This window comes from Myotis nattereri (assembly GCF_964212035.1).
Source record: "Myotis nattereri genome assembly, chromosome: 18".
Classification (NCBI taxonomy): Eukaryota; Metazoa; Chordata; class Mammalia; order Chiroptera; family Vespertilionidae; genus Myotis; species Myotis nattereri.
Window position 1 is genome coordinate 20,447,966 of NC_138093.1, and position 18,892 is coordinate 20,466,857.

General features: G+C 47.8%; 1 protein-coding gene across 1 annotated transcript in view; it reads left to right on the forward strand.

The window, feature by feature from the left end:
* The window catches only part of PAPPA2 (pappalysin 2), a gene marked incomplete at both ends in the record, with an annotated part of 219,983 nt that extends 203,383 nt beyond the window's left edge, over nt 1-16,600 (forward strand). Inside the window, 2 exons of the mRNA XM_081113216.1 lie at nt 15,065-15,163; nt 16,526-16,600. Coding sequence (XP_080969342.1) covers nt 15,065-15,163; nt 16,526-16,600 — 174 coding nt within the window. The remainder of the gene's footprint in view (nt 1-15,064; nt 15,164-16,525) is intronic.
* Between the last annotated feature and the right edge of the window lie 2,292 nt (nt 16,601-18,892).

An 18,892-nucleotide genomic window follows, 5' to 3' on the forward strand; every position in this document is an offset into this window, starting at 1 on the left:
CCTCTCTCCCTAACCTCCCCCCTACCCCCCGCTCTTTTTCTCTCTGTCTCTCTCGTTAATTATAGGTATTCTGTGTTTATGAGGCGGCTCTGGGACAAAGTCCTTAGTCTCTTTTCTATGAGTCACTTTGTTCAACTGCAAGGCTCCCTCAGGTGCCACTTTAATTTCGTGAGAAGCCTTAACAAATCATGTAATGGTCCACCCCTTGATTTGGTCATTGCCTGAAGTTAGGTCTTAACTTCAGTCTTAGAAGGCCTTTCCAACACAGAGCATTCCTCAGTGTTATCGCTTGCTGGTTGGGGGTGAGGAACAGCCTTGTGTTTCGGCTCCACAAATCCAGGATTTCTAGTCCTCAGATTCCCTGCTGGTTCTACTGGCAAAGCAGCAGCTTTTTCTGTGCTCCCCCCTTTATCAAGTGAAGGTTAGTAACCACCAGCTCAACCTAGTAAATTCTTCTTTAAATCTCTTTACCCAAAGCCAATAGGCCATTAAGTAAATTTTCTGACCTGCAAGTTTTAAAGTTAACATTGTAAGTGTCCTCACAACTACAGGAAACATTTAATCAAATGTCTTGGCACTGCATAAAGAGCTATTTCATTTTTATAGCTTCCCAAAACAGTTCCCGTGCTTCCTGATACACCATGCTAGTACCAGGGTTTTAGGTGTTTATTATGGCAGCACCCCCCTTCTGATACCAATTTCTGTACTCAAGTGTTGCCATGATACTGTCATAGAGCAAACAACCCACACCACTAGTGCCAAATCACAGAAAATATTACTGGTCTTCTCAGTTAAATGGATCCGGGGAATATGAACAAGTGTGGCAGGATTTTGAGGTTAAGAGCTAAGCTGGGGGTAGGTCACTCAGGCTATTATGTGCCAAGATAATGAGTTTGGACTTTATTCCATAGCCAGTGTTGATCCAATGGAGGCTTCTAAATAGACTGAAGTAATCACAAATTAACCCTGAAATCTCAGTCACTTAACATGAGAGAGGATGGCTTTCTCCCTCACAAAACATCTGGGGTCTCTAGAATGCCCATCCATCTGGTTCAACTTATTCCTCCGTCTTTTCAAGATGTGGTCTCCATGGTACCTCCAAAGATGCAGAGACAACAGAAAGAGAAAGGCTAGTAACTCTTGAATCCCTTGGACCAGAAATAACACATCCTTCCTACTTGCCTTCCCATTTACCAGAACACGGTCACATGGCCTCAAGCCACTTCAATGAGTGAGGGGAACAAGATAATCAGGTGAGCAGTAAATACCATGTCACAGAGAAAAGATGATAAGACTTATATTTTAGGAAGAAAATCATGGCGGCAAATTTGGACTGTGAAAGTCCTTATCATCTCTCATCTGAACTTTATAAAGTAACTGAACTGAGGAAGTGGAAAGAGAAGAGATAGAGAGGCTCAGTGCAAAACTTTCTGCAGTGGAATGGTGAATATTTGGATGTTGGTTATGATGACAAGAGAGGAGGTGAAGATGAAGTTAACTGGGTTGGAGGGGGGAATGGATGATAATGTGGGCTTCCATCTCAGTAATATCTCAGTTTGCTGTGAGATACGTTCAGCCAACAATTTATCAGCAATGAGAAGAGCTTGCTCTTATCTCTGGAGTTAGAAGTGTGTGCTGTTTGTGTTTTGCTGGTTACATATTTTGAATGTCCAGTTAAACCAGCTTCTAGAGATTAGGAAGCATATTTAATTCTGTATTTTTACCCACCCCCCATAATCTAGTTTAATATTAAACATTTAAAAATAGTCCATTAATATTCAAATTTGGCTAAGTGATGCTCATTTTATTCTCTTCTTTTGGCTGCTCCTGGCATATTGTTTGGAAAACATATTATGCATTGAATATGACATACTGGGGTTCAGAAGCAGTTAACTACTTTATTTTTTAATGAGAGAAACCAAGTAGTAAATGGAATATGCATTGTCTAGATGTGAAAGATCCTGAACAAGAGGAGAAATCCCCTCCCCAAAGTCCTCTCCCTTGTGTGCTGGTTTGGAAGTTTAAAATGCTTAAGTTTAATTTTCACCTCTATTGCTCATTCCCCAAGTGTCCTTGGGCCATGGCCCTTGGTCTCATTTTCTCCATCAGTGGAATGTGGATAATCATATTAACCTGCCTCACCAGGCGATGTGAGCACTAATTAAAAATGAGATTAGATTCAACTGAAATCTTTCTAATGGGAGGCATATGAAACGTGGTGGTGCATGTCTGCAGAGCTGTGAGGTTTCCGAGAACCGTCTAGCCTTGGAACCACCTCTGCTCCTGATAATACTGCAGCCGAGTCGATAGTGCCTGCAGCCTGCCTGGCTTGCTGGCCGTGCTCACCTGTCTTGGTTTCATGCCTGTGTGCCCATCCAGAATTGCCAATAACCGAATAGCAGAAGCTGGTGATCTTTTTACTTCTTTGGGTTCCCTGCTTTCTGGTTGTCCCCCCTCTTAACTCCTTTCACAGTCCCTCTTTTCAGACAGGATCTCTGGGGACTCTTTGGGTTGACAAGTCAGTAAAAATAACTAAATTAATAAGTTCACCAAATAAGGCATGTGTGTTAGACAGTCTGGCCTGCTGTAACCAAATACCACAGATTGAGTGGCTTCGACAGCAGACATTTATTCCACTCAGTTCTGGAGGCTGGGAAGTCCCAGATTAAGGTGTGGGTAGGTTTTGTTTCCTGGTGAGGGCTCTCTTCCTGGTGTGCAGATGGCCACCTTCTCACTGTGTCTTCACAAGACAGAGAAAGAGAGGAAGTTCTGGTGTCTCTTCTTAGAAAGGCATTAATCCCATCATGAGGTCCTACCCTCATGAAATCTTCTAATTACCTCCTAAGGGCCCCTCCTTTAAATACCAATATTTTGGGAGTTGGGGCTTCAGCATATGCATTTAGGAGCAACACCATTCAGTCGTAACAACATGTGTTTTGCTTTGCTTATGCTCACTTCACCTGGGCGGGAAATATCCTGATACACAGAGTTGCGTTTCTCAATTTTGTTTAATGAGTGGCTACTTCCACTATGTGATTTTGGAGGTGCTGCCCTTATTTATCCCCCAAATACTGGTCTGGCCTATGAGGCTAACAAAATCCCCAACTTTCCACAATTAAAGTCACTTTTTTGCCTTAATATTTATCTTTTATTTAGTTGCAGATACTTATTTTTCATGGGCCCCTCAGTATGTCAGCTGCTTTCCCGAAGGGCGAGAGAATGCAGATGCTGTGGTAGGATGGGTACATTGCTTAGGGGTGTGGCCAGAGGGAGCAGAGTCCAGCATGGGGGTGAGGATAATGGGAAGAATATAAAGGAGACCAGGGACTACGGACAGACGTTGACACACAGTGCTGCTCTAGCTCACTGTCAGTACTAGGACGGAAGGGAGGTGATTGGAATTTTAGAAAACTTTGCTCAGCTATTTTGCCGGCTTAAGGCATGCTATACACAGTCATTCTGTCCCCATCGTTGGTGAACGGTGAGATCCTTGGGATTTCTGGTCATAGTTATGAGAGAGGAAGAATGACTGGGGAGGGCTACTTCTGGGAGGGCGACTGTCAGTCTTCCCTGACAAGGAGCCATCAGTACCCAAAGTATGCAGGCTCCGTGCACTCGGGAAACAAAGGAATTTCTCGTGGTTTCACAGTATACTTACTAACTTTATTGACTGTCCATTGTGTGCCAGGTGCCTACTACGAGGCATTATTCCCATTATTATCATTTCCGTTTTACTGATGAGGAAACTGAGGGGCTGCATTTTATGTCCAAATGTGGGACTAGGGTATGAACCCAGGCGGTCTGAGTCCAGAGTCCCTGGGCTGAAACTGGTAGGAAGATTAAAAACAAATAAACAGTACATGAACCAGGAATGCAGGGCTTTTAGAAAACTCACCAGAGAGATGACCAGGAGATGCTGGCCACCTTTTAGGATACCTCCCTGGGCTTTGCAAGCTTTAAGCCAGAGCAATTGGAGAAAGAGGAGGCGTGCCCATGAACCCTGCTCTGCCAGGATTGGAAACCGAGGAGATGAGACCAGGGAACATGTTGTGAAACATGCAGCCGCTCGGTGGATGAGTGAGTAAGATACACAGACAAGCATCCCGTAGATAAAGGAAATGTAAACGAGACACTTGAACGGAGAATGGGTTCCATATGGATGCAAGTGAGACTGGATGGACTGACCAATTAACAGAACACAGAACAGCCTGGCTGACAACCCAGGATGGCGTGACAGGTTGAGGACGAGAACCACAATAATCAGCCCTACAACTGGCGCTGTTCATAGACATCGGCACTGAACATCAGACCGAGGCTAAAAGCAACAAGACTATTGGCAAGAGAATCTTCTAGAATAAACATGACACCTCCCTCCTGCCATTCCTCAACTCAGCTGGTGCTGGAAGTGACTGGGGGTGATAAAATAGTCATGTCTAAGTTGTGGGGAAAGCCTGGCAGACATCAGACAGGAGCGAAAATGCGTGGACCTTCGAGCCTGTGTTTATATGGAAAAGGCGAATGTGTACAGTGTCTCCCTGTGAGGTAGGGCAGCGTCTGCTGACGACTCGGGCTCTGTTGCCCATGACCCAGTCCTTAGGTTTCAGAAGGATTCTTTCTAGCTATTTTTTTTAATGAGACAATTTTTTGAGAAAAGCCAACTGCCATAGACAGACTTTCATCTCCGTCGGTCTGTACCCAAATATGACCATTCACCAAGTCCTGATCGTTTTCCTTCGCGATCCCCCTCCTGTCTGCTTTTTCCTTTTCTATATTACAACCAGCCAGTTCTGTTCTCGGTTCAGACCTGCTTGCGGTCAGCTTCCACCTGCTCTGGGTCCCTCCCTTTCTCTCTTGAACATGCCTCGCTGTTCCCAGATCCAACCTTTGAAGCGTGGCTTTTATCATCATCTTCTGTTCAAAAACTAATAAAAAAGAAACCCACCACAAAAACAACCACCTTCCATCGCTCCCCATTGTCTCTAGAATAAGGACTAGATTTCTCCGGTCCGGATGGAGATTTTGACCTCGTTCCAAACTTGGCCCATTAATCCTCAAGGCAGAAAACCACAGGTATATTCTCTTTTGCGTCTGAAATCTTGGTTTGGATGTGCCCTCCTGCTGGAATTTTTCTCCCCGCTTCTCTGCCCAAATCCTGTCCATCCTCACAGATGAAGCCTAATCACACATACGTCATAAAGCCTTCAAACTGTCCCAGCCCCTTTCCTAGTCTGACCCCCTGTAGCTCTTAGCTGTGCCATCTACTACGTTGGGAATGAGTTCTCCTTGGCCTGTGGTGTCTGCCCTGTTGTCTCAAACACTGTTCAGATGCTGCCTTATTTGGTGCTGATGCCACGGAGCCTCTGAGACAGACCTTGTCACATGCAGAGCCTACTTGCTGCCTTGTACAGGAGTCACATTAACTTCAGGTCCATCAGAGATCTCCGGGCTCCAGCCCCAGCCCAGGCCGGGCCGTGGGATTGCTTTAAAGTTAAGTATCCTCGATGGTACATCTCTCATGACTGTCTGATACTGACTTTTCCTGAGATGGAAAGTGGCTGCGGCATGCTCATGGTTTTAAGGAGAGTTTGGACCAGGTGCACAGTGCTGCGACTGGAGCTAATGCTGAAGGCATCTAACCGTCCATGTTGGGGTGGGCACAGTGCAGGCCTGAGCATTGGGTGGTGGCTCTACATCTTTTCTTCAGGCAGATTCCGTTACAGCTTTGGGACTTGTTTTTTCTCATCTGTAAAATGGGTGTGATAACAAAACTTACCTCCCTGTGTTATTGTGAGGTATATCCCATGAACACTTGTGAAAACTCGAAGCAGTGTCGATGCAGATCTACCCCAAGTTGAAACCTCTCTGTAAAGAGCCGGGTGTGGTATCAGAACAGCAAAAGACTTTGTGAAGCACTGATTTCCTAAAACAGCTCTTCCCACTCTGGGAGTCTAGAAATTTCTCCTGGAAATTTCTCTGTGTGTACTTGATTGCTGAGGAAGAAAACAAGGTAGGGGTGGGGGTTGAAAGGAAGAAAGAGGGAAGGAATGAGAGAGAATGGGGTAGGGGAAAAATAGGCGGTTCAGCAAACAGCAGGAGGGCCAAGAAAAATATTTAATCCAAACAATGAATATTGTCGTTTCCTCCCACAGTCTGCATTCCCAGTCATCTTCCATGGGCAGGCCTGGGAGCCAAGACATGCCGAGCTGCCTGGCATGAGTGTGTGTATGGCGGGGGTGAGGGGTGTCTGTGAGTATGTGTAGCCGGGCTGCTCTGGCCTGCCTCAGCCTCCCAGGAACTGCGGGCTGGCCAGGGAACTGGGAGATGAGGATGGAGACAGAGGGAAGTAGAGGCTGGATGCCCAGCCCACCTGCAGCCACGGGCTTCTCCTCCCTTGCTCCTAGGGGCGGGTTTTGCACCTCTGACTCCTGCTTCCTCAGGCCTTGTCTCCTCCCCCTCCCAGAGCTGTGTGAGCTTGGGAACAGCACATGCAGCCTGATACTCCTGTCGTGTGGGGCATGGGCCTGGCAGAGGCCCAGAGAGGAGGACCTGGGTGAGAGACCCCCAGCAGAGGGGCTGGCGGCCAGGCAGCAGGTCCCACCTGCTCGCAAGGTGCCGGTGGCTCAGTTTCATTCTCCTGCATCTTTATGCTGGGTTCTCGAAGAGTCTAAGTTAGCGAACCTGTACCTGGAAGTTACACTAAGCTATTTACAGGTGACGTTTTAGAGAGAGTAATGCATAGTGGAAACAAATACCTGGGGAGGCCAGGGGACAAGACAGAGGAAAGGCACCTTATCTTGGAGGAAAAGCAGGAGTGGAAAGCAAGAAATAGTCTGCCTCCTTCGTTTATAAAGTCAACTGGAGGCCCACAAGTCTCACTAAATACTCACTAGGCATCTATGATGTCATGTCAGGCACTGCGCCTCATGGGGGCCTTACTGCCGAGGGGAGTAAATGGGAAGCGTGAGGAAACACAGAGGAGGTGCCTGATCCCATGGCCCCTGCCGGGTTCAAGCCTCTGGTGTTCAAAGTTTCTGCCTCTGACCTGAAATGCAATAGGCTGACTCCAGTTAGCTGGTGAGGAGGCAGAAATTCCAGGAACAAGCAGCAGTTAATCCATTCCTCTTTGAAAGAAGCCAAATGCCATGCGGCAAGAGTGTGTTGCGAGAGCTTGTGGCCACCTGTGCCACTCCTGCCATGAAAACAAGAACAAAATCAGGAGGATTAACTGCTCCCCAGTTTTGCAATGGAGAGTATGAAGTTTGAGAGAAGGACATTGTTGGGAGCCCAGCGCCAGGCCACAGGGGGACTGCTGCCAAGGTCACCAGACGGCATCTTGGGAAGCTTTGCTCCCACCTTCTGTGTTTCCAGAAGGAGGGAGGTTGGTGCTGCCATGAAATCAGAGTTTGACAGTAAAGGGATGGGCATCTCGAGCTTTGTAAAATCTGGCCAAGCTGACCACGCGGGGTCAGCTGCTCCAGAGAAAAGGGGAAGCCTGGGGGCTGTCGTCAGACTAGTGGAGGAGGAAAAAAAGGGTTCTGAGGTTTTTGTTTATTTAGGACCCAGAGTTGGGGTTTGATGCTCCAGGCAGTGACCTTGAGAGCGATTCTGAAGATGTGCAGGAAAAGTAAAGGGTGGCAGGGAGTGGAGCACTGGGTCCTTCACAGTCTTGTGCAGTTTTGGTAAAAGGGTGACGGGGGGGGGGGAGATAAGAGCAAGGGCACAGAGCATGGTACCCTAGGTGACACCTCTGACCCACAGCAGTGGCTGGCAACAGTGGCATTTCTCAGTGGCACAGCTCACAGATTTGCCGGAGGGTTGTGTCCTTTTGTTTCTAAGCCCCCAAGGGAGCGTGACAAGGGCCCACGGAAGGGTGTTTCATTCTGGCTGTCATCTGAGAAGCAGGGCTCTTGTGTTGAGCTGATCTTTTTTTGGATAAATGTGGCCTCACGTGAGCATCCTCTGCCCCGTCTTCACGCTTGGGGATCTGACCCCCCTTTGGGGAGGATGAGAAGGTCCGGGGCCACATTGGGTCAAGAGGAGAGGTTGCGTGGGGAAGCAGGTTGGGTGTGTGTGTGAGTCAGGTGGAAAGTCTGCTCTGCGGGGCTTTATTTGCAGCCGAATGAAAGGGGCTGCTGGGAGGTTGCTCTTGGCTGCAGAGCGAGCCCCAGCCAGCCTCTCACCTTCCTGTTTTCCCCGCGCACGAAAGGGCAGAGGTGTCAGTGACGGCTGGGGGTTTTCAGAGGCTAAGACACCCACGTCTCCACGATGGTTTGAGGAAAGACGCAGGTGCCAGGAGCCAGCCAGGCCTTTCCCACTGTTTTCCTAAGTCCCAGGCCATTTCCCTCGTCTCCTGACACGCCTCCGTGACTCAGATGGGCACCTTTCTGGTGAAATGAATGGGGCAGGAGGCTCCCAGGGACGGGAGCATCCATGGCATTAACTCTGAATGCTGGTGGCGGAATCCTGATGTGGTTTTTTTTTTTTTTTTAACCAGAGTCTCTATGGCGGGAACTCATGCCGCCCACAATTGCAAAAGCACAGGCCATGTTCCTAGCACCTTCATGAAACAGATTCATTGAATGCTTACTGTGGGCTGAGTGTTTAACCTCCATTTGCTCATTTATCCCTTGCAACAGCCCTACAAGGCAGGTGTTCTACTCATCCACATATGAAGGTACTGCAGCCTAAAGAAGCCAGGAACTTGTTCAGAGTCTAACCGGCGGTGAAGGAAGCCGCAACCTGGGCACAGGTTTACCTAACACTACCTCCCAGGCCCTCAGTCACTACACTAAGCAGCCTGATCATTTTCCAGAGCTATTCAACTCTGGGCACCTTGAAGCAGATGAAAATAGTGCAGGTGAAAAAAGTCATCTGACCTTACTTTGTTTACTTTTATTTGTTTGATCTCAATTCATCCCAGCTGTTTCTCCTGGGAGAGATTAGTGTTTGCACCATTTTCCGATGTCTAGTCTGAGACTGTGCTTTGGCTTTGGTGGCAGATAAGATAAGCTGGTTATCACCAGACTTCTCTGTAAAGGTACACACATGCTTTTCTTCTTCTGAGGGTCTGGTGGCTTCCACAGGCAGAGGGTGAAGCTCACATGGACCAGTAAAGCACAATAGACCATCAGACTAGACCCAAGTCTCAGGGCCACCACACAAGGCTGCTTCCCTCTGCCCATGCACCAGAATGTGTACCTTCATTCCCTTTCTCCAGCCTGGGCAGCGTTGCCATCTGACTGTGCCATGCATGTCAGCCCTCACAGCAGGGTCTTCTTCTCCCAACACTAACTGAGTCACGTAGAAGTTCCCCACCCTGCAGAGGCCCCACACCTAGGCCCCTATTCCTGGTTGGCTATTAAGACCCAGCCACCTGATGACAGGTATCTGCAGACATCCCCGGGACAGCCGTGGTTCCACGCCTTGTCTTCTCTGGTTTTCAGCTGCTTCTTGTTTTTGGCCCCGGCTACTTTCCCTTCCCTCATCATCCCAGCTGCACAAACGAGAGAGTCATGTTAAATTCAATGCAACATGTTGGGGTTATTTATAAAAGGAGAACTTTTAGATGGTAGGTTCTACTCTCTCTTCCCACTCAGAAATGAACATATGCCAATACTCTACCTGGTAAGATAAACATATATATAATCTATCTCAACCCCAGTGTCTGACTATAGAGTCTAGGTTTATACTAAGAAAAGAAACAGAAAAGGACTTGTGCCCTTGCCAGCTGGACCTGTCTCTGAGTTATGTGATTCTTATAAAGCAGCAGGCCCAGTAAGCTTTCTAGAGCCAAGGAATCATGAAAAGGAGGACCTGGCCGTTAGGTATGTGTAGGAAATGTAGGTAGCCACCATCATATTGGTTTATTTGTTGAGAACCTACTGTGTGTTGGCACTGAACTAGTCTCTGGGACTAAGAAGAAACTAGACTCCGGGCCCTTGATTCAGAGGATTGAGTTCTACAAGGCGGATGTGCATGAAAGGTACCGGAGTAACACAGAGGCAGGGAGAGCGCTGTGTCTGGGAAGCGGGGAAGGTTTTCCAGAGGAGGCTGTATGGAAGGAACTCTTCCTGCTCAGTCCATCTCCAGGTGGCTGTCTGTTTTAGTTTTACATTTCCCCAGAAGACTGTTGGAAACCCACAAACATAAGCTCATTGGCACCTTCCACCCAAAGGGTGCACCCGGGAGGAGTGGCAGGACTTCGTTTCCTCTTTCCTCAGGTGCCTGCAGTGAGCAGAGACACTCCTGGCTGTAGCATTCTGGGGCCAGAAACAAACGTTTCTGCGTTGCAGGCCTCTGCTGATGGGAGGGGAGCGAGGTGCTGCTTCCTTGGAGGGGAAATCAGCCTCTTGGCTATTGTGGGCCGACCCAGCCCCAAGATGAGAAGGAGTCCCAGTGCCAGGGCACTTGCTGGGGGCAAACTTAGACCCACCACTGAGAAAATCGGAAGTGAGGTTCTGGGGGCCCAGGGGAATTGAGGTTATATACCTGTGACGCTTTCTCGCTTTTGTGTTGGATGTCTGGCTTTACTTCATGATTAATGCCTTTGCACCTAAGTCCTTGTTATAGAGGTGCCAAGGGAATTAACCTCACCCTGCATTCCCAATCACTAAAACACTAATGAAATCATCACATCATGAGAGCCTGGTCTTGTAGAAGGAGCATCAGGTCAAGAATCAGGACATTTGGGCTCACTTCCCAGGGCTGCCACCAACTGGCCTTGCAAGCAGGACATGACCCCTTTTTAAGGCTCCATTTCATCATTAGTAAAATGGGAATTTTGTATCTAAATGGTATTAAAGGCTCCACTAAGCCTTAGAATTTCATGTATCTATGGTCCTTAAAACAACAAAATAAGCGAATAGCATTGTGGTTGTCAAGGGTCCCTGAGTGGCCTCAAAGGCTTCCCGAGTTTTGGTCCTGAGATGCTGAGTGCCTTGCCATGGAGCCCAGGCAGTGTGGACATGGTAGGCAGATCCACGCAGCAAAAGGAGAATGAGAATCAGGCCAGAGGTCACCATTCAAGGGAAGGGTCAGAGGAAAAGAGAATTAGCACACACAGAAAGCAGTATGCTTTTACACAGAGCTTGTATCTGCAACAGAGGCCCCCTTGGGCACAGCCTCAGAGCTGCTGTGCACAGCGGGCTTCTCCTGCGCCTGGTACAGCCCACGAGGGAATGGGCGTGGGGCTGATTTGTCATTCACATCACTGGAGGGTTTTGATGGGAGTTGGTGTGGGTGAAAGAAAATGTGTTAGGCCCCAGGCAAAAACTTGATCACATCTTCTCCTGGTCCACAACCCTTCTCAAGATGCTTAATCAGGATTCTGCCCATACCTTCCCTAAGGGATACAGTCACTTCTGGCTGAGAGCCCAACCTGTCGGTTAGAAGATCTGAAGTCTAACCTTTCTAACACATCCACGTGGCCTGACTTCTGCTGCAAGCTGTAGAAGAAAAATGTCCTTAGTCTGATTCAAGTCATAGAGGTATTATCAGCCAGTCAGCCAGTCGATGGAAATCTTCCCGGGGCAGGCCCTGCGCTAGGCAGTCTGGGACCACCCACCTCTCTGTCTTCTCCCTCTTCATTCCCTGACAGTTTTCTCAGGCCCCTCTTCCTCTCTCATCCAGTCCTGTGTGTCCTCTGCAAGGGCTACTGTAGAGCCAGCCCCTGAGAGCTCATGCCAACACCACCACCCCAATTCTGGACTAGGGGTGGTCTCCCCTGCCCACCTCTGTGCTAGCACTCACCATGTGAGTGAGCCATACCTGCTCACCGTGGGGTCTCTGCCAGTCTGGAGCCATGTTTTATTTGTTCATTTACATTTTCCTGTCACAGTGCCTGGCACCTGTAGGTGTGGGATAAAGAATGTTGACTGATCCCATGAGTGACTACAACCATGGACAACAGACAAGGTCACCATCTCTATGGTTAACTCCCCAGCAAAACCTTAAACAGTTTATCCCCAGATAACATACATAACATGAGAAATTGTCTTTACTTTTGAGAAGTTTCCAAAGCAGTATAGGTAAGGTAGACTGAGCGCCTTCCTCTTCGTATTCCTTCACTTACACGTAGCCATTTATTTGGCCACCACATCTGCCTGGAACACAACTTGCACAGAGAGGCTGGCGGAAAGGCCTTCCAGGAACAACCACAATAGGGCCCATCCAGCTCGTAGGTCATAAGAAGAACAACCCAGACTCTCAGACTCAGCCATTCACTTAAGGCTCCACTAAGCCTTAGAATTTCATGTATCTGTGGTCCTTAAAACAACAAAATATGATTCTAAGAAGCCAGAGTCAGGCCTAGGGTGTGTGTGTGTGTGCGCGCGCCATTTTATACAGGTTCTCTTTTCTTTTGTCAAAAATGGTTAAAATGAAAATGTGGCTTCTAAAGGAATGAGGCCCAGGTATTTGAAAAATACACTTTGTTCCCTGGTGTGACGGGAGGATGGGGCGTAGGTGTTGTGGTGCCACCGGTGGTCACACTGAGCAGAGACACCAAGCCGCGCACCCTCCCTTGGGAAAGCTTCTTTCGGGAAGGAGTGCCACCCCAGGTCGGACACCTTTCCGGGACTGAGACTTAGATCTCCTGTCTCCATCCAGTCTACAGAGGCTTAAAAACTTGGGATCAATTAGTCATTTTCCCTTCCCACTTTTTCCATTGTCAGCTTCCCAGGACCGTGTTGCCATGGGAGCCTCTGTTTGTTTCGGGCGGAGAAGTTGTCTTTGGCAGGTTTGGGGAGGAACAGTTATTCCTAATAGGTATATAGTAAATTAAATACTCGGGTCTGTCCAACCTTTTCTCTGCATTTCTGCTCCTTCTTACAAATTCCCATCTCTTCTCAGACGACCCTCTAAGAGCAGAGTTTGAGCAGCAGCTTGTAGGAAGCCTGTCTGGGTTGTGGCAGTGGAAGTGCACTGGGACCTAGAAGGTTACCCAGACCACTTCTCTCTCAGTGTGTCTTCCCTCATGTTCTTGAGGTGAGAAGCCATGCTTGGGGAGCACGTAGGAAAGAAAGATTCCCCGGCATCCTTTATTCTCCCATCCAACTGCTAACGTTGTCCATGCTGCCACCATACTTAATTGTGTGGGAAATGTATTTTGGGTGGTCTCTTTTATAGACAATTGGATGGAAAAGAAAGGAGGAACCGATGACGTTGTGCCAATGAGTCAGTCGGGGTTGGAGGAAAAGGAACAGATGTCACGTTATATGAGAAAATAAACTCCAAACACTTGAAAAAGAAAAACTCGGGGGGAATCTCAATAGATGTATCTGATCCTCCAGGGAGGACCTCTGAGCGTCACTAGGTGTTAGGATGCACTATTACTTGGCTGCAGTGGGAGACCCAGATTCTGATGGTGTAGCTATTCTCTGTTCTCCAGAGCCAGAGGCCTTGGCTTCATGTCAAAGACAGATGCTCCTCTTGGAACCTTTGTCTCTTAAGCCCGGCGAGGCCTGTGTTGAAAACAGAATTCATTTTTACTTCCTGCTCGCTGCCGACATGATTGTTCAGCTGTGCGACAGCTGTTGAGTTCCACCCCACAAGTAGCAGCTTTTTAGTGATCAGCAAAGGGGTACACATCTGGAATGATGCTCAAGTGACCTCAGGACCCCGTAGAATAAATCAAAACACTGAAGTAATATCTTGGATGAGCTCGTTCTGATGTAACTCAATTGCTAAAAATTATTTAATGGCCTTTTTAAAAATTTGAGTTTAGTGATCTGTCTCATCAAAGCACAGCAAAATAGAGAATAGTCCTTCTATTTGACATTTAAGGAGGGTGGGGGAGAGAAAGTGCTGTGAACATGTAAACTGGAAGGTGGCCTCAGGACTCAGGCGTCTATTGACTGTCTTGTGGTCCAAAGAATCTGACCACGAGATGTTTCCTGAGGCTTTGCATTTGGCCATCACTCAGGATGGAGAGAGCTAATGTGATTGGGTGGGTGGGCTGGCTGCCTCACCCTCCAGGATGTCGTGGGCCACCATTGCCCTCATGAGTGGTTCTAGAGAAACAATGCATTGGGCCGCTGAGCTATTTTTTTTTTAACCACTTGTAGCTATTCTTATCACACATTCCCTTTTGGGTGAAACACTCCATTAACTCTGGTTTGGCCTGGGCCCCTTTCCCATGTTAGTTCCTGTGAACTCGCAGCAGTAGAGGAGTGAAGGGAGACGGTTTAGCTTTTTATGCTCTGACCTTATGTCTAGCTGCTGCGCGCAAGGGGCTGTGCAGGTCGCACTGTCTCTACTCCGCACGGGTGTCCCAGATCCGAGAGCCACTGCACTCTGGACAGACATCATTTGAGTCCTCATAGAACCACAGGACTGCTAGGATCTCTAAGGATAAGTGCCAGGGATGAAAGTTATAGTCTGTGAGAAGCACCAAAACGTCAAGATACATGACTGCTGATCCTAAACTCTGCTTTAGCTATGAGACCCCAGGCAAGCTTTGTCATCTCTGTGCATCTCCACTTCCTCACTGATAACATAGGAATTTTAAAGCCAGCCCTGCCTTGCATTGAAAGGTTGTGGGTTTGATTTCAGGTTGGAGCACATGCCCAGGTTCTGGGTTCGATCCCTGGTCGGGGAGCATGTGGGAGGCAGTTGATCGATGTGTCTCTCTCACACTGATTTATCTCTCTCTCCCCCTCTCCCTTCTTCTCTCTCTAAAACTCAGTGAAAACATATCCCTCTGATGAGGATTAAAAATAATAATAATAATCATAATCATAATCATAAAATGTGTGAAGCTGTTTTGTAGCCTACATGATATCAGGGCCTGTTATTACAAGAATATGAAACAATCCATCAAGGAGTTCAGATGAACATTCTGGACCCCTGTGTAGGCCAGGATCAGTCTCTACAGGTGAAATTTGATCATTCCTTAGGCCTGATGGTCTTGAGATTTTAACTTCTTGAAAATGGGAGGTCAATTGTGTCATGCCCCTTGGGTGTTCTCCCGTAATATCTCCTGAGTTCCGCACATGAAGTTGGGCAGGGCTGAGTGGGAGAGGGGATGAAGCTGGGCGTGGACCCTAAACTCCCACCTCCTTGCCAGCCTTTCCAAGCAGATGGTTGGTGTGATACTATCAACAACCGAGCCTACTGCCATTACGATGGGGGCGACTGCTGCTCTTCCACACTCTCCTCCAAGAAGGTAAGTGAGGGCACCTGGGGGTGGGGGTGGGAGGGGCAGCCCCAGGAATGAAGCAGATGCCTTGGTTAGCTTTCTCTGGTGTATCACAATTGGTTTTTATTCAACAGTCAAGAAGAGGGGGTCACAATGAATAAACACTGGGGTTTCTAAAGGGACAGGATTCAGGATAGTGGTGTTTTAGGATAGCTCCTTCAAGAATATTAATTCTCTCATTGTCAGTGCAGCACCTCCTTCAGAGAAGCCCTGGCTTTTGCTCCTGAAAAATTCCCACCTGCTTGCCCTCTAGGAAACATCTTGAAGTTAGGAAAGAATGGCCTCCGCCCCTTGGAGAGGCAGGAAGTAATATCCAGTTATTAATCTTCATAATTAAATTAATCCTATAAAATGTATTATAAGCATATTGCAAACATATGTTGAATGGTCACCACAAGCTACCTGGAGTCCTCCCTGGATCATATACTGAACACTGGTTCTTTTCTTGATGCCTTTTATTCCTATTGCTCTGGGTTCTATTACATTAGCAAGTATGCTTAAGCTAAGCCTGTAAAATTCAATAGGCTGAAATTTTGCAATAATGTGGATTAAAAAAAAAAAGCCCTCCAAAGATATTTGATGCTAGTTGGCCAATTTAATGAATCAGAAATATGCAAGAGATGGTATTTCTGCCCAGTGTACTTGGACTATTAAAACACATCTATTTTTAATTCACTCAATTGTCCATGCCAAAGGGTAGAATCTCTGCCACTTTACCTCATGTGTCCCGAATGCCCCCATCTCTCTGAAGCTAGTTATGGACACCCCAAAAGTGTGTTTATCTGTTGATAGAAGTGCCAACAGTGCAGACTCTATTGGACCGTCTCTGGCATGAAGGAGGGATAATTACATAGCAGAAAGGCAGTCTAGCCATAAACAGTGGGTAGAGAGATGCACTGTTTCACCAAGCCAGAGTGTATCCTTGATTCAAGAAAGGCAAGCCTCATGCTTATAAAGATAACAAGAGGGTTCTATTGCTCTAAGCATATCCGGGCACAGAGCCCTAGACCTGGGTTATAGGGCCTTGGGTTTCCAGGTGGTGTGTCGTGGCCTTGAGTTAAGTCGCCCAGACTCTCTTGGCCTTCTCTGTGAAGAGAAAACATTGACGTTCATCTTACCTACTTTACAGAGATTTTGTGTTGACAATAATGTGACAAAAACATTAACAGCAACAGTTTTAGACATCAGTGGTGATTTTAGGAGGAGTTGTTACAAGAGCTTTCGGTTCCTGGAAATGTGTGCTTTATAGCCATCATCTTAAGTCACATAGACATCCTCTGGGGCACTTTGCTGCCGTCCTCCCCACCTCATCTTCTCCTTGACCCTCAGGTCATCCCATTCGCTGCTGACTGTGACTTGGATGAATGCACCTGCCGAGACCCCAAGGCAGAAGAGAACCAGTAACTGCAGAGGAGCCCCTCCTTCTACCCTGGAAGCAGGAAGAAAGAGAGGCCTCCAGGGAAGGAAGGAAAAGGTGAATGAGGAAGGAAGTTCTTGGAATGAAGGAAGAGCATGGAGCTTATGAGGAACGCAGGAGGAGGTCTGTAGGAGCCGCCGGTGGCATCAAGTAGCTCAAGTAGGGAAGAATCATAGGCAGTTGATTAAAAATAGGAGAAATATGATAGGTGTACAAGGACCCTCCTCCCTCATTTATATTCTATCCAACTCCATCCTCAACTTCTGCCTACTCCCCGCTGGGCACCCTGCCCACTCCTCAGCCCCACCCAACTTGTACACCAGTACCAAACACACTCTCCACACCCAGTTAGAATGAGCTGCCACCTTTCAGGACTCGTCTGTTCTAAACTGGTTCTCTCCCTGTCATCTGTGTAGTCACCCATAGTAATAACAAGGTTAGTTATTCTTTATAAGTATTTAAACATATAAATATATTATATATATTATATTTTTTGCTGTCTACTAAGCTAAAAACTACCCATTGTTCCACACATGCTGCTATGAAAATCACATCCAAAATAAACGCCGAAGGTTTGAGGACAGAAAGGCAAGTCCTTCTGCCATCTTTGTATCCATGGGGATGGGCTGGCTGAGGAAAATAGAGGAAAGAGGCAGATTAGATGGGGCTCTTGAAGCGAATGTGTCAGCTAATCATCTTTTTATGAGCTGAGCTGGGAGCCGGGCCCACTTTGAGGACTTGGGGGTTGGAAAGATGACACGAGAAGGCACGGAAAGTTGGGTGAGAGTACCCACTAGTGGCTGGACCACAGGAAAGCTGGACCATGTTTCTTGAGTTGCCATCTGAAAAGAATATATTAACTTCTCTGAACTCTTAGTGGGGGTCGGTGAGACCCAGGATTTCTGCTCTTCCCGTGCGCTATTCCCAACATGGCGCTCCACCAGCCAGTCAAGTCAACACGTTCGTCTTAGGGCTCCTTCTCTGATCACCAGGATTACAGCAACTCACATTCCTCCTACTTGGCTCCCATCTCCCTCCTTCTGAGTCCCCAAGCCTGGCCATCATTCACAGCCGCATGACTAATTGTTGACTTTCCGGGAAGAAAATGTTATGGAAATGACAGACAGGAAAGGCGGGAGGAGATGGAAGAACAGGAAGGGGTGGAGGAGCAGAGGGAAGCCATGGAGAAGAGAGAGGCCGGAGGTAGTCAAGATCCAGGGATGAAATGTGTCAGGAGATGCCACCTTGTTCCAGACTCCAACGCTGACCACAGGGATCCTTTGACTACGAGTCGGAGTACTTTCTCTTCAGGCGTGATGTGTCAGATCTGTGGCCCAGACATTTCCATCTGAACAAGCTATGGAAGCACGTGGAGCAAGGGTGACACTCTGTGGGGAGAGAGAAGAATTTCAACTATTTAGGGTCCACTTCGTTATTCCTTCTAGTTGGGTACATGGGCCGTACATGCTGCACCATGTTAATCTGCCTCTATTGCATCCCAGGCTTACATTTTTTACATGAGGTCTATGACATTTGTGTTTCTTGGCAACAGTTTCTGGATTAGGCCTTGGGGAATGAGCATCAGGAGCTAATTTCTTGTTTGAGACACCAGTTTATCATCTCAGGGAGAGCCAGGAGCTTGCCTACCCTGAAACTGCTTAGTCTCCCATCAATACGGAGTCCATGGCTTTGCAAACAGGATGAGGACATGTGACCCGCCACTGTCTCGAGCTGCACGTCACACAGGAAAGAAGACTATTCTGGAACAGATGAAGAGGACATGGAATGAGGTGGCTTAGTCACTGGGGAAAGGAAGAGCAGTCCGTCCATCCCAACAACGCTCATCCTTACGACCTCCAACCATGAGGGCGCAGGAGAAACCACTCGCTGTCTGGGCTCACATTTAGTGCCTAAGAAGAGAACAAATGTTTATTTCTGGGATTCTGGTAGGCTTCCATATGGGAAGGACAATGGAGAAGTTTCAACTCTCCATTTAAAAAAAAAAGTGTAAAATTGTTTTCTTGGGAGGAGTACCCGAATTCCTGGCGGGATATCGAGTTCTGTGCAGGGTCCTGCCTTGTCTGAGATGGAGGAGGTAGACTTCCCGGCCTGGCCAGCTCAGGAGGCTGCAGCGCCCACAGGAACACGGCGACCGCAGGCCATGCCAGGGCAGGTCTGTGCTCAGTGTCCCCTAGGAGTGGCAGCACGCTTCGCTTTCATCCTTCACATAAAGGTATTTTATTTTCTGCTGGGGACACCTGCAGTTCCCCATGGCCTGG